The sequence below is a fragment of the Clinocottus analis genome, unplaced genomic scaffold (assembly GCF_023055335.1).
Source record: "Clinocottus analis isolate CAN_PGR_092001 unplaced genomic scaffold, fCliAna1.0.p SCAF_17, whole genome shotgun sequence".
Lineage (NCBI taxonomy): Eukaryota > Metazoa > Chordata > Actinopteri > Perciformes > Cottidae > Clinocottus > Clinocottus analis.
The window spans coordinates 7,419,962-7,436,631 of record NW_027175898.1 but is presented as its reverse complement, the minus strand read 5'-3'; the positions used below and the strand labels follow the sequence as shown (position 1 = coordinate 7,436,631).

Sequence of the window (16,670 nt, the reverse complement as noted above, 5' to 3'; positions counted from 1 at the left end):
TTAAAAGGTTAATCCACAGATAATTGGATTAGTCATACTGTATGCAACTTTGAATTACTTTTTTTTAAACTTTTTTTCAAAATCAACAAATCAAACAAAATTATAAATCCTCAGATACATTTATTGATACCAACTAAACTACTGTAGGGCACGGAGTGAATGATGAAATTTCCTTTTTTTTGCTTAAATCCAGTTTATTATGCTTCAGGTGCAGTTACAGCTCAGAGAGTTCACATGCAGGAATATCTACAGCACAGTATGGTTTCATCTCCATGCCCTGGAGAAAGACTTTACTCTTAGTAAAACTATGCCATATAAAAATACCTGTTGGGTTACAGAAAAAGTGTGATGGTTTGGATGAAAAGCTAGCTCATGCAATAGATAATGATAGTCATGAATGATAATTACAAATGTGCCATGTTGTTACGTTGTCATTGCCTGTGCAGCTTGTAACCTCAGGTCTTGTTCCATCATGCAGCGCCTCCCCCTCTACAGTTAGTGGTGTTGGTACCTGTCTTCTATAAGAGGATCCTTTCACAGCACCCTGGCACTTCCCTCCAAAACCTGAACCCAACCCAAACCCAGATAGCTCAAACCAAAGCCCTGTAATCACAAAGTCCCGCAATGTTTATGGCCCAGTGAATCAGGAGCATGGACAGATTTACCCATGGGCCTCCGAGGGCCTGTTCCCAGCATCTTCCTGACAAGAACAGACAAACCTCGTGCTGATGACAACTGAAGCAAGCCTTAGTGATGGATGGCTTTCTTAAAGAGCATCCTTACCTCACCTGATGCAGTGCTGGCAAATCCTCTTATGACTTATCAATAATGAGAAATTAGTATTGGAGGCAGATCATAGCGTTCACTGTAGTTTAACATTTTGTATTAGATGCCACGCCATCCCTCGGCAGCAGGAAGCAGACTTCTTGCCACCTGTTATGAGAGCAGTCCCAAATGGTGCATTTTGGCTGGTTGATGTTCACACTATACACAAGTGAGAGACTCTGCTGAGAAGTCGCGGACACGAACAGACACTTTTTTTTCCTGATCGATGCTCATTTGTGTGTCACGAGGGAGTTGGAATCACTCTCCCTGCTCTTCCCTCTCTTTTTTTGCAGTCTTCTCTTTTCTCTTCCTCCTTTCTTTATCTCAGCCTTAAGTCTCCACGGGTTCTTCCCATTAGTCACTCTGTCGGCTTTCCGGTCTGCAGAAGTCTCCTTTTAAATCAGACTGTATAGTGACTGTAGCCTTGGGGCGTAGAGGGACCGTATCCTCACCATATTCATCTTCCACCAGGAAAACGGCAATCAAATTGCCTTGGAAAAAACTCATTACTGTACTATTCCTCTGTGCTTCTAAATTGTGATTGGAGGGATTGTGAATTTCTTATCAAGTTTTCAAGAGAGTAAAAAAGCACGGAGAGATGCATGCCATGCCTCCTAGATTAATCTGGGCAGGGCTGATCGCAGCAAGTGACAGCGGCGGGAGTCTCCAAGACACCAAGCGCTGCAGCTCAGAGGAGCTGATAAGCATAGCACACAACGCACAGAGACTCTCACTGAGCTACAATATGGCAATGTTTACACTTGCTCCAAGCCATGTACTAGACATCCTGCCCTGCATAATCAGGGAAGTGTAATTTAAATCCCTGTAGTGTGTATCACCTGAGAAAATTAGGATCCACACAAGCAGAACAAGCTACCGTTGAATTATTTTGCAATCATGAAATGCATGCCAGCTGAATTCAAAATATGAAATGAATATAACGATTAATAATGTATCCTGAGCTAAAAGTAAATATTAACATTTTTTCAGGCAGTGTAAATTGTGAATGTTCAAAAAAATGGAGGAAATAGCTGAACAAGCTATTTTCTGAGCTGTTTTTGAATATGTTTAAACTCTCAGTGCCAGTGTAGGCGATTTAGTAACTAGGTAGATCTTGCAGGGATCATACTGTACATGACGCACCTCCCAATACACTGGGACATTAGGGATAACCATGCCTGTATATACAGTATGTGCATGTAATTAGATACTCAAAACGGCCTATTACGGATCTTCCAGCAGCAGGATGTCACAGAGGTACCAGGTTGTCCACTCATAAGTCCTAATGAGTGCTGTTGCAAACGCATACAATGTATTCACGTGTCAATCAGGGCTACAACAGGAGTGCTCCTTGTGCCACCGAGTCTCACAATCTGATTTACGTGTCCAGCTGGAGGCAATTTAGTCTCCGATGGTTCTAATAGCGTGCACTCAGTACTCTCCGTTTTTTCATTTACCTGACATTATTCAGTAGCTGAAGCAATTTCCTTTCCCATGACCCTTGAATGTCTTTAACTCCATGTCATCTGACATCAGAATTTAATTTCGAAACAACAGAGCATCCTGGCAGCGGTGTTCACACATCCTATGAGGTCATGTTGTGGGGATAATATACAGTATGCTGCACTGAAAGGAACTGAAACTGACAATTTCCGAAGTTAGAGACAATCAGTCTACATCTGCAGTTTTACCACTTAAATGTTATGTGAGGGCTAATTCATTATTTTGTTGATATTAATTACTGAATCACACAAGTTATTTTGATCTATCTTACTCGGATGTTAAATGGAATTTTTTTGATTAAATTAGCCTGGATTTGCATTTAGTCACATACTGCTTTCCATTTGATTATACACATCTCAGCCAAACAGAATACATTTGAATTTAAACTCAGATGTGTGCATAGCATTATGTTTTCTGTGCAGCCTGTTTAATCCTCAAGGGAAATCAAATGGAAGAAAACATGCAGAATAATCTGTCAATAATTGAGGATAATTTACAGCTAAACTATAGATGTTTGCAAACAATGAAACTATTTGCTTCTATCCATTAAACTATTTGTTATGATGAGGCGATCCCCTTAATTGGACCCAGCGTCTAATCGATGAGCTATCCGACCAATTGCCCATGAGTCATCATACAACAACAGCACCAGCAATCACAAATCTACAGCGGTGTCGATACACTTTGCGAAAATGATATATTTACTGTATTTCCATACACATCCATTTGAACCCTGTTGACACAGTGCATTGATCTGTGGATGCCCTGTGGAATAGTAAAGGCCTCTTTCAGGTATGTGGAGATCCTGGTTTGGCTACAAGCCCAAATGCTGCATGACAAAAGCAAGGAAAACTGTGGTCTGATTCAGAGACTTAACGCTGCCAACCCATTCATCTGAATCACATTATGAAAGCGTCCTTCCCACGAGAGCACGTGCACGCCGTCATTCAGGATGCTCAGGTGTTGCTCCACTATCATTAGTGGTCAGTGTTTCGGGGAAGAACAGCCCAGGCTGTGAGTAAATGCAGGGACTGCGGCGGTGGTGAACTGAAGGGCTGATGCTTGGAATGGCTCATGTTTTCCACCTCTTGGGTAATAGCTATGGATTGCTATGTAATCATCGCTCTTTGTTATGTGCTGCGACTTGGCTGCTGGTGATGGGGGGCTGCAGAGAGACGAGGCTGCCAGTACAAACCTGGACGATAGTCAGGTTGAAAAAACAACACAAAAAAACCCAATTGAAAATACAAGAAGTTAATTGTAGATCACAGGCCTGGTTGAGCTGGAAAAAAACCTCCATCTGCACATGAAGGGTTACGGAGCACATTGTCCAGCAGTGCAACATAACAGCTCGTGGTGACACTTGTCTTTTTAATGCAATGACTTTTGTCATCCGATCACACCAGGATGTATTAACTGTCAAGTCAAACCGCGATCGGACCTCCATCATTTTCTCTCTGCATGGGAGTTCAACTCCCCAGAGAGAGAGCAAATGGAAGAGAGGATGAAAATTGTGGCTAGAGCAGAAGTGTCGAGCGTGGACATACATATGTGGACACAGCTGAGCTCCAATCTGGCGCATCCAAAAGCAAAAGCTGCATTGAAAGGACAAGTGTACCCATGGCCCTCGTGACTAAAATTAGTTTACTAATAAGTTTACTTTTAGGTAGCTTTTTGAACATCAAGCAAAATAAGTACAGGTGACCCAGAAATCTGGGTGGAAACTGAGCAAAATAACTGAATAAAACAGTTCATTAATTAAATATGGAAAGAGGTGACTTCATGTTGAGGCATCTTGCATTTCTGTGCCAAAATATTATGATTATCATCACGAAAGGGAGAAAAAGAAAAAATGAAGCTCTATGAAGGGGTGCACACACAACAGATTTATTACAGGGCCTGCTCTCATCATGAAACAGAGAAGCTACTTGTATTTACTTACTACAGATTTACGACTTGGCAACTGTCTTTTCCAAAACCGCCTGCAACAATTTCCCTTTTTTTGTCCTGGCCAATTAACGACATGATGATTGATAAATGCTTAGGTCCTTATCACATTGACAAAAGGTCATTCACACATTCATTTAAATATCGAGGTCATGTCTTTCGGAGAAACTTTGTTCTCACGAAATGCATTTGCTGCTCTGCAGAGACAGTTAGAGGAAAAAATACAACTCATTGTAGTAAACTGATCTGGAAGTTTTTATGTTCAGCAAGTGTTGACTTTTCTATCCTTCTACATAACATCTCCAGTGGTTCAAGCCCCAGAAACAAGGACAAAAAAATAGTGCAGAAAATGTGACGAACAGGCGGATTATGGAGGACTTGCCTACACTTGAAAATGTAGGCAAGTAAACTAAAATAAAACAACTGTGATGTGCCCTTCAAAAACTGAAGAATATCTGCATTACATTCTATTTTTAAACTATCTTAGAAGATACTCTTTGAGTAGAAAATGTTTTAGAGCAAAAAATAGAATTTGCAAGTATGTAATACTGTCTCACTGAGGGTTTAGTCCAACAACGTTTTCTATGGACTTAATGAAAAACAACTATTAAATAAAGTTTGACAATTTTTCCTCCTCAAATACTAATATCCGTCTCAGTACAGCTTATTGTGCAGTTTGTGGTTGAATAGGGAGCAGAAGTTCATTTGAAGAAGTGACCTGTATAATAAAGAAGAGCTTAGCGACTGCACAGCAGCCCTCTCTCTGACCTTTGTACTCATGCGCCGTCTGTGTGCTCCTCTCACGTCTGAAAACAAAGACATGTTGTGGAAAACCATTAGGCACATAGTAACAACCGCAGGAGTAGATTTAACTAAATTATGAATTATGCATAAACCCTGACAGAGCATCACTCTAGATATTACACATTTTACACCAGTTTAACACATATTGGTCAACAGACACTGTAAATCATTAAGATAATAGTATTTCTGCCTTTCACACCATTATTACTAACAGGAAAGTCCTTAAAAAGTAGTAACAGTACCCATACTAATATAGTCACATAACATTTAACCATATAGCACACTGTGCATAAATGTCACAAGCCAATAAAGGAGTTTTGCCACTTCCCTCTAGGATTATGGGAAAGCCTGTTCAAATATCTAAATGTCAACTGCGCATAAACACTTTTCAATTACGCTCAATGCAAGCAGCAGCTGGGGGCGTGGGTCACACGCGCTTTGCAAGCCTTCAATCCCCACTGGGGTTTGATCACGCCACACACAGAATTCATAAACACGTTTGAGAAAAGAAACATCTCATCGTTCAACAATTAGTGTTTGAAAAATATGATGGAGCTTTGCAGTAGACTTTGAGAGGTCAGTATCAGATGTGAACAATAGTGAACAACAACCACCTCTTAGTTAATAAATGTTTATCTGCAGATATGAGTAGTGACCTGAAGATAAAAGCCCTAGTTTGTGAAAGTTCAACGACCCTGTATTCCTGCAATCTTCTCATGTGATGATGATGATGGAGAGTGCTGGCTGCCTGTCATCACCCCTCCACCAGCACATGTCATTATTGTCACAGCAGATGATGGGTCATTTGTGCCTCACTGGGGCTAACAGGCATCGCTGGACCTTTTCTGACCCGTCTACTAATTACACCCTCAGGACATGAGGAGCGCCAATAAAGAGCGAGCCGCCTGGCCCAGTGCTGTCCAACAGTGGATGTCCCATCTGGTTGCAAATCAGATATGTGGCTGCTGTTGTCTTGCAGACGTGACCCCGAAATCTCAGGAAACACATGGAGATCTTGGAGACACACAGGAAATATAAACTACTGGGCTTTTTAAGAGTGTTTGTGACTTTATGTCCACTGGTGAGTGTGTGCGTGTGTGTGTCTGTGTGGGGCGATGGGGGCGTGGGGTCTTGAGGTCTTTTTAGTTGTGTTTCCACAGGCTAATTGTCTAGGTCATTAGCATAAATAGCAAACCTTATGCCCCAGATTGAGAGGAAGAAATCCCTGCCCAATTATTACAGCCACTGCTATGGTGGCATCATGTACTCCCAGCAGCGTGGTTCATACGAGTGTTAGTTTAGAAGTAGGAAACAGCCAACTGTCTGTTCCTTGTGCAGACTTGTAAAACTACTGCAAGATATCTACAACTGTCAGGCAGTGCTAAAGATGATGACTTTATGATATGAGTAAGAAAACACACAGTATTAAGTGCCTGAAACAATTATAATATAATATGTGTGTTGATTAAATCATGCTTTCAGACTGCCACGTGCTCTGGGACACCACAAATAACCATTTCAATAACTTGACCTTGCGGGCTCTGAAATAATTCAATATTATCTTTAATATTAATAAACAATTTGATGGTTTTTGCTCAGGTTGAAGATAGGAAGCGTCACACTGGGACTCCATGTACTAAATGATAAGCTGTCCTTTAACCGAGCCAACAAGAAAGTCAAGAGGATGTCAATCAAACACAGGCTACATACTAAATCTCTATCTTGTTCTCTCCTTCACGACTCCCTGTAAAATATATCACGTAATGGTGTACTCTATTGTGATCAACAAATTGAGATTCATGACACAAATCATGATTTGTTTGTTCTCTCTGTTGGTGGAGAGGTCTTCTTTACAGAGGACATTTTGACATGATGGCTGAATTATTTGTAGCTGCTTCAGTTTCAGGGTCTTTTTATTGTGTATACTGACATGACTTGTTGGAACAAAGACATTGCCAATGTCGTTGATAACACCTGTGCTTTTCCCATTTCTATTGCATTGTGTTGATTGTTGTGCACCATTCATTCCAAATTCCTTGTATGTGTAACGTTCTTGTCAAAAAAACAGTTTTTGCCTGTTTCTGCATCTGTAAAACGCAAACTTGACACTTCGATACATTTAAGTCGTTGTCCCGCCCATAAGAAGAAGCCAAAGAGTCAGAAGATCAAAACATCTAAATCTAAAATAATCTGCAAATAAGTGAAATCACCGCTGTGGTTGATCCCATAGGCTTCAACGTTTTTGATTTACAGTTGGAAAGAGATTGTTTCAAGATTTTGCAATTTGTGTCATGTCTATATTAGAGAATAGCTTTTATCAATATTTTCCAATTGACTTCTGTCAACAATACACTGCTGTAGTTCTGTGTTTACATTTTTCCAGTTGTGAGTTTCTTCCACATTGCTATACAAAGTATAAAAACATTTACCAGATATTAGCCAACACAAACATTATTATAAATGAAACATTAATGCATAAGATACTCCTGAGGAATATTAAGCACTTTGTAGTGACAGAATCAAGGTAAAACGTGTGGTTATTTGCAGTCATACTGCACCCAAGTACAAACGCCTGCAGCAGCAGCATATTATTCTGGCTTTAAGGACTCAGCAGGGACACATATGTCAGTGGGGATCCAGAGAATAAACACTTTATTAACTTCCCACTCCACATGTTCAGTTGGCTGCACAGAGAGGGAGAACAGAGTGAGGACATATCACAAAATGATGCTCAAAGATATTTCTTTTCAGTGTCAGCAGCAAGGTTAAACAAAAGGTAGGCTCTAAATAATTTGTTTGTACAAGAAACATATCTGACCTCAGACTAAATAGGGATCTGGGGCACAATATGGAGAACTGCATCCAACTTGTCCCCTTCACAGTTGAACAATAGCGACAGGTGATGCAGGGTCACAAGAGAGGGATACACAGAGAATCCAGTCATTAAAAACTGGAAAGAGTGAATCAGAGAGAAAACACTAAGACCTTTTAGCCTCTTTCTCTTTTTTTCTTCTCTTTCAATACCTCTCTCCTCCGGCTGCTTGTGGTTAAGGTTCTGGCTCTGTGCCACATCAGATGTGTGTGAGCACTTCTCCCGTTTCTTCTGAAGACATGCTCAATGAACAAATTATTCAGCACCCTTGTCCCCAGACCAACCCAACGCAGTCTTTTGTCAGGAGGAGCATTAAGCTGCGGGGCACAGGTAACAAGCACAATCTTAAGAACCTACATGGGCTAAGAACAATACGATTGCCTGCACTGATGCCATCTTGTAAACAGCAGCTCTATGAAGGGCTTTTTCAGCGCAGTGCCATTGGACATTTTACTCTTAGGAAAGAAGATTATATATTGCATATCATGGGGTCATATCTTCTAGGTTGATACGGCTAACTCACAATGCTGTAAGACTGCGCTGGCTGAAGAAGCATGCTACACAGTGCTGCATTTCTCATTTGACCTTTTTGGTTTCATTAGCTCTGACCAATGAAAGTGTTTCATATAACAAATTACTTTTGTTCCTGGTGCAATGCAGGAGGTAGTTAAGCCAGAGAAGTAGCGGATCGTAAATCAAGTTTATAAAAAAAAAAAAAATCATTAAATAGCAATCTGCCAACCGTATACTCGTTATTGTCGTCGAGTGTTTCTCGTAGACATTAATAATAAAGAGAAAGTCAGATGTAAGATTCATTTTCACAAGTATTACATTTGGGCTTCACATGCAGTCTATTATAAAAAAACTAATCTAAATACTTTAACCTCAAAGTAATATATATTTCAACATCTGAGTGATAGAAACAAATAGATCCTTTGCTAGCAAAACACATTTTTCCTCCACACAATCAACAATAACCATTTTTCTCTGATACAACTTAACTTTAACTTTAGTTATGTTCCATTATTTGTAAGTCAAACATTACTTCTGTTCAATTATTTTGCAGTACCGCTCAGCCTGACAAGACGGTAATACAATAGAGCCAATGTACCAGATAAGATTGGTTATTCTGTGCCTGAAAGCGGCAGTAAGCATCCCAATCAGTCAAAAGACAATAAATCTCAACATGTCCGACTGGAATATTGTGTTTGTAGGCCTGGGCCTCTTTTTATTTTATTTTTTTGAAGACAATCTATAGCCGAGACATCGTTTTATCCCTCAGCTCTTTTTCATTTATCTGTTTCAATATCCTGTATCTTGATGAGTCTGGGAACGGGGTGTTGACCTGACGTTTAAATCCCAGGCAAGTCCATTATGGTAAGACAGCAAAAAGTGCTGATAGAGAAGAGCGATACGGCTCAGAGGACAAAGAACATACACAGACACCTGGCTTTACGGCCCAGGAGGACTATCTTTGTTATTGTGTATACCGTTTGTGTGTAGTATAGCTATATGCATGTGTGTGTGTGTGTGTGTGTTCCTGTGATTGCACTGTGCTGACTGAGCCATGGGGTCACCAGAACATACCATATGGAGAGTTATGGTCAGCTCTACTGTGCTGCTTCCATTTCCCAGTGCAGCCTAATGTCTCCCAGTGGACCAAATCCTGTCAGATAAGAGCGGACAGCTATCACTCCAACTCATCCACACGGACATGCCGGCTCCACGGTGGGAGAGATTACGCCAAAGGAGAGGGTGACAGCCCTATCTCCAGGCTTTGGGGATCTCTGTGGCAGAGACTAGCTTATCAGACCTGCTCTGATGTCTTTTTACCAATACATCAACAATGACATCAGACACTTGGAGAATCATATTTATTTATTCATTTGTATTTCAAAGTCTTGCTAATAGCAGCCAAATGTGTATAGTCACTGGTTCAAACCTGCAGCAAAACTGACCACCTGTGTGGCCTTTTCAGGCCAATGTATTTAAAGAGGATACACTTTACACAGGATTTTGTCTAAAAGGCTGAACATTTCTCACAACAATATATCACCTAGCATGATTAAAAATATTGCTAGTATAAAGACACAATATATGCACTAATATGTCCGTTTTATATATTGATTAAAGCCTTGTATTCATCCTCATTAACTCTGAGGTTGCTTGGGCTCATAAAAGGACATATGCACTAGAGAAGCTTTTTACTCGGTTTCACATATTCATTAGTTTCCATTTTCAACAATACATCTGACCTTGGAGCCACTGACCTATGGGCTTGTAAACATAAAGCAATTTGTGACATGCTCTTAAAATGAATAGCAAATTAGTAGTAAAAAGCCACATAAGGTAATGAAAAATATTCATTGAATATTTAGCCTTTAGCAGGGCTATTTGGAACGACAACTGAAAATGACATGAAAAACTCTGAAATGAGAAAAACAAGAAAAAGCACTCAATAGGCTTTTTGCAAGATACGCCATTGTGTATTATTGCAAATTACTTTTGCAATGAGCTGCAACAACACCACTTACAGTTATTAAGTTGCACTTGAGCAACGTAATGTAATCCAACGCAACAGCACTGAAAGAACTCCTATTTTTGTAAAGCATATTGTTCAGGTTTCTTGACTCGTCACAGGTTGTGATTCATGGTGTGTTGTAGTGTGTGTCATTATCGAGGCTGGCCTTTATTGTTGTGCAACTGTGGGACTTTGATAATGCAATAGTTCCTCTGTTAATTTATTGGATGTCTAATGCAAAAGCAGGATTGAAAAACATTTTGCACGAGCATCCCAGAGAGACATTGCTGAGAGAGAACGTGAGCATTCTTTGTGGCAATATTTCCTTAAAAGTTTCTGAGGACTTTATAATATGCAGTAGTTTAGAATCAGTTAGCCTTAGTTTAGAAAGAGGGTGTGATAACTTCAGCTCCTGATGAGGCAGATGATGGGCTATTGATTGGTTTGCTTATTGTTCTGCAGGCTCTATAAAATGAGACTGACGGCGGCTTCCAGACTTTGAAGAAAGCCCAGCAGGTCCTTTCTACAGAATCCATGCTTCAATGAACAACACACATACTACATATGCACAGCCAGCCACTGTTCCACATGTCAGATGACATTATTAACATATTTTCTTCCAGCAGTTTTGCAGTAAAGAGAACTTCTTCTCATCTACATGCTACTGATTCATAATGTAACGCAGACGGTTTCATGGCTTTTTCAAAGCATTGACCAGCTGGAACAGCAGCAACATTCAGTAGAGCCCGAGGGGATTTTTATTAAAAACACAGATTCTCCACATCCACGCAAATGACTGGCATAAATGCACAGCTTTCTGTCAATTATGATCTTGCTTTCCATTGAACATATTTCCATTTGCAGAGATAATGACTTCTCACTGCCCCCAAAAGCACAGCAAAGTGGGCTTTATGGAGGAAATCTCTGCACCACACAGGTATAATTGCAACCCCCAATTTGACATTAAACCACTCTAAATGCATAATGTAATTTTTCCATTTTATAAAAAAGCATCCTAAAAGCACTCTGTTTCATAGAGCGCTGAGCTTTTACAACGTGCATGTGTAAAGGCAAAAAAATAAAATATCCCTTCAGTAGAAAAAGTTAAAAGATTGCAATGTTTCACAATGTGGAAAAAAAAGGGAAAATAGATACTACTTATACATGAAAGCAAAACAAGATCTCACTTTTAAAGAGATCAAAAGCAAAGTCAAAAACATCTTGCAATGCCCATTACCGGTAGATGTTATATTTGAAATAAAATGCACCGCTCACAATTCCAGCCAATTACATCACTGTCAGATAGTCCTTACTGCTTCGTTTGATTCAAGGAAACTAAGTTCCCCGAATAGATCTGTAGATCACTTCATACAACATGACAAGCTATTCAAGGTGCTGATGGATTGTAGAAAATGACAAAGGTCTTGCTGGAGGAAAGTACAGAAGAGGGGAAAGGAAGTACTGCCTCTCAGTTTTCTTGAGAAAGCCTGGAGGGCAGATCCCATTAACCACTGGGGAACTCTCCCCTCACAGCTGATGGTGTGTTATCACAGGAGAGTCAGGGGAATGAGGAAAGGTAATCTCAATGGAGTACTGTGGCTCTCTCTTATTCAGCAGGGAAACCAAAGTACAGCAGTGATCAGCATTCTGAACTATTTAGGGCATCACTCAAGTTAAAAAAAAATACTGTTGAGGATGACATGCTCATTTTAAAAACGGCCTCCTTGCTCCTAACAGGGCTTCTACAAGGTGGGATTCCTATAGCTCTCGTGTGCAATGAAAAAACCTAACCAGCAGCATTCATAGCAACACGCCCTTAATTTAATGACCTGCCTGATGTTCTTGCTTGAGGTAAATGTGGATGGTAACTTTACAACAGCAACAGATTTTTTTTTTTTTTGAAACCTGGACATTAGGCCAGTCAGACAAGTATGACGCAACAGGACTGAAAATACATGGATGGCCATCTCTTGTACTTTAATTTGAGCTGGGAACAGAGAACGTCTGGAGCCACACTGTGGGTTTTAAGATGCTCAAATATGCAGAGTATATACTGTGATTTAACAATTTAGATATTTAAAATAAATCATTGGGGTTTAAGAACACTTCATTTGATTATGAACTTGACATAGCCACAACTTTCTTCAGCGGTAAGTAAACATTTCACATTTCAGATATCTGAGGCAGCCAACATAGTTCAAAGAAACAGTCTCTTCTGATGTGGTGGGCCACTTAAAACCTGCACACTGCATCTCCAGGGCCAAGTCATCACCTCCAGTAAAGGTCATGGGCAACCGTGATGGATGGGCACTGCTGTGGATTTAATTTAAAATAAAGAGCAATAAACACAGGGCTCGTGCTAGTGGCAGCGGGGACGATGAAGGATCCATTAGTTAAGCAAAGGTCGCAGGCTCCTCCCCTGACAGTGGCTGTCACCGTGGCATCACAAACGGTGACATGGGACAAGAGGCCAAAGAGGGTCACAGGGCGACATCGGCTCCACAGAGGTTCCTTTCTGTCAGATCTGTCTTGTTCATCAGCCATGTCAGAGAGGTTCAAGCACATACCTATTGGTTAGTGATAAGGGAATGACGATGAGGTTGGAATGAATGTCAGACTTTGCTGTTTAGATTCAGAAATTGAGATGCATTTTAAATGTCACTTAATTTGCATGCACCGAGGGTAACCTGTTATTTATATGATTCATTCAAAGTTGAGCAGAAATCATCTCTTTTTCAAAATAACAAAATAAGTGGCAGCAGGTGTCCTAATTTTAAGTATACTCAGAGTACATTTTATTTGGAATATTAGAATGCATCTTTAGTATACACACCCTGCACTGTCTTAATTTAAGTGTCTGTATGCCAAACGCTAAAGATATAAAGTGCTTATATTTCACAATCCATGTCAAAGCAAACATGTTGAAAACTCCGATGCAGAGACCTGTGTACACATGGGTAATTTGCTGCCTTTAAATGCTTCTCACTAATGGCATTTAATAGGTTCTGTGGGCCAAAAATGTGACAGCATGATGTATTTGGCCGACCAGCCAAGCTAATGAGTGCCATCAAATGTGATTTCAGTTTTCAGCCGTGGTTATCTCAGTGAGACCAATTTATTTAGTGTCACCTTTTAAGTACAGCGTTTGGCATAAACACATGGCCGATGAAAACATGAGTGAAGGCTATCTCCTATTAGCCGTGCTGATTGACTAGTGATGAAGATATCTCGTTGCTTCCGATTTACAATATGAAGCCTGATGGAGCCATTTGCAACAGGATGAGGTGACAAATGGATGAGGACAGAGTCTTCACACAATGTGACAAACAAGAGGATCATTTTGGCTTTGTTGATCATGAAAAGTTTAGATGTGATTGAGGAGCTATATATATATATATATATATATATATATATATATATATATATATATATATATATATATATATGTATATATATATATATATATATGTATATATATATATATGTATATGTATATATATATATATATATATATATATATATATATATATATATATATATATATATATATATATATATACACATACATACATACATACATACATACACACACACACACACACACACACACACACACACACACACACACACACACACACACACACACACAAAGCATTTCAAACAAACAAACATAACTAACCTAAATAATTCAAATCTAACAAAATATGCTGCACACTCACCATTGCTGCTGTTTCCTGGTGTAACGCTTCACCTTCCACCACTTTGAACTGTCATTTGCAAAAATACATGTGTACTGTGTTTAATGACATGTGACAAATACAACCAATTCTCCACTCTCTGCAAACAACATCTGAGCAAATAAACACTCTTTATTGTTGTGACACATTCCCGTACCAAGAGAACCACATTTATTTTGCTCTCTTTCATTTGACTTTTACTTGGATGGCGTTTGAAATGCAGACCCTCTTCTGAACACGCACACGCTTACAAGCGTTAATCAGATAACCACTAATTTACATGTACGATTATCATAGGCGCTTCAGGAGCCGTTTGCTAAAAAGCTTTATGTAAATTGTAATTAACAGTAATTAAAACCCCGGCTGCCTTGAATGGGAGCCACGGTACCAGTGCATCATTTCCAAAACCAAATTGAATCTCATGACTTTACTATGTGAAGTCAGCAGGAAGTCTGAACTGCGGCTCAAGATGTCCTGTCTGACGTCAAGGCCAAAGAACGCAACAGCGGAGTCACATTGCTACATATTTGGATGTGAGCCAACTGTTGATGCTAATCTTTAAATGCCATAATTATTCACTCAAACAATTAAACTTCAATATCCGCAATATGTGAAGATATGAAACTCAATGCCCTGGAGTCCAGCTTCAATTCCCAGACAAATAAGCCCTGAAACTTTTAATTGATAGTCAATTATTTAAAGTGTGTTCAGCTGGTGTATGTGCATTTTTTTATGCAATAAGACCGTTCCTTTTTTTTTCACAATAAAGTTTGTTCAAGAAGACTAGATAATAAAACTAATGAGAGATTTTAGTAATCACCATATTCTTTCACCTAGCATTGACTTTTATGATGTGTGAAACCTCTCAGTTTAACAGAAAATATAAACAGAGAGTGTCATATGTAGCTCATTCTAGTTTATACAGCGTCCCAAAATATTAGAGGCACACAGACGGCGTGCAGCCTAAAGCTAAGCATATTCACTGTTTCTTCACAGGTCGAGATAGACAGAAAGAGGGTTAAGCACAGGTAGGCGTCTGCGGCAAAACAAGAAAACGCTAACTCATAAGCAAGGAGGGTTATAAACTATAGCTATAGGGGAAGTAGTAAAGATAGTTTACCATTACAATAAAGTTTATTGTAGTTTCTCTCATTAGGATCCAAGAAATTAAGTAATTAAAAAAGTCAATGAACTGCAAGTATTTATGAAAACAATATGAGTCTCCCATTGTGCTTTTTGGCAAGGACATGATTGTAAATGCATTAAAGATTTGCTGGAGATCCATTTCATCAAAAGCGAAAAACAAACACTGTGTAGCGCAATTGTTTAGTTACTTTTTAGAGTTGCTTACTCACACAAAGTTGACCAGAAATAAAAATTACCATAGACAGGACACTGGATCCAGAACGTTTGACCACCACCATCAAACCAGTCGTCTCCATGATTTGGTGGAAGATACACTTCTTCTCTTGCGAGGTTGTGCACATGCAGCATAACATAGATTAGATGAGTATGTTGAGCCAAAGCTGCCACTCAGCATGTGTTAGGCCAAAGTGAGCTACAGAGTGAGAATCCTAAACTATGCAAATCCCCCTTAAAACCCTGATCTTGCTGTGCAGTAAAATCACATTTGAATCTCTATGTTAATGTTATTCATTGATAGCTTTTTGAGGCTGCATTTGATAGAATCATGTAAGTCCAAACTGCTGTCTATCCTCGAATTTCCTGGATAACATTGTTATGTTTCAAAGAAACGTACATTTCGGAAAGTACGCTTATTTGCAAGATACAGCTAACCTGCTGCTGGCGCCGGCTGCATATTTACCATTAAGCCTTTGGCCACAACTATAACCATTTTAAATCATGTATAAATCACTCAAGTATTCGTTGATTAATCAATTGCTTATTTCGTCACTAAAATGCCAGACAAATAGAAGTGGTAAAAATGCAGTTCACAGCTCCATTGAAGATTTCTAATTGCATGTTTTGTCCGAGCGACAGTCCAAGAACAGAACAGTATCACAGTCTTACGTTTGAGAAGCTGTAGCTAGCAAATAACACAAACTCTGTGAGTACTGAAGGCATTTCTGCTACTATGAAGGAGAACTCCTATTTTGAGTACATGGTCTTCCCCATTTCCTGACTCTTTTCTTTGCCGTGTCCTGGCTTGAACTTGGTTACATGCTTGCAGCAGAGAGTGACACACCTCACTCATATCTCCTATTCTTTTTGCACATCCGTCGGGTAGATATCAGGCCTCGCTCTGGACTCAAAACTCGCATTTCTTAGGCCCATTAAACTGTCAACTAGGATTTACTCAAGATGAGCGGTTAGGAAAAAACAAGAAATTATCTTCTCCTGCACATGTCACGGGACAAAGGGCAAATAAATGTAGCAAGACCGAGGCATGAGTGTGAAGAAACATGCTTGAGAGTAAATAATGTGTATGGCGAAGCGCCTT

At 39.6% G+C, this 16,670-nt stretch overlaps 1 protein-coding gene across 1 annotated transcript in view; it reads right to left on the bottom strand.

Moving 5' to 3' along the window:
• The window catches only part of cunh14orf180 (chromosome unknown C14orf180 homolog), a 99,034-nt gene that overhangs the window by 65,415 nt on the left and 16,949 nt on the right, over nucleotides 1–16,670 (bottom strand). Inside the window, exon 4 of the mRNA XM_068581013.1 lies at nucleotides 5,044–5,081. Within this exon, the coding sequence (XP_068437114.1) occupies nucleotides 5,044–5,055 (12 nt within the window). The 5' untranslated portion in view covers nucleotides 5,056–5,081. The remainder of the gene's footprint in view (nucleotides 1–5,043; nucleotides 5,082–16,670) is intronic.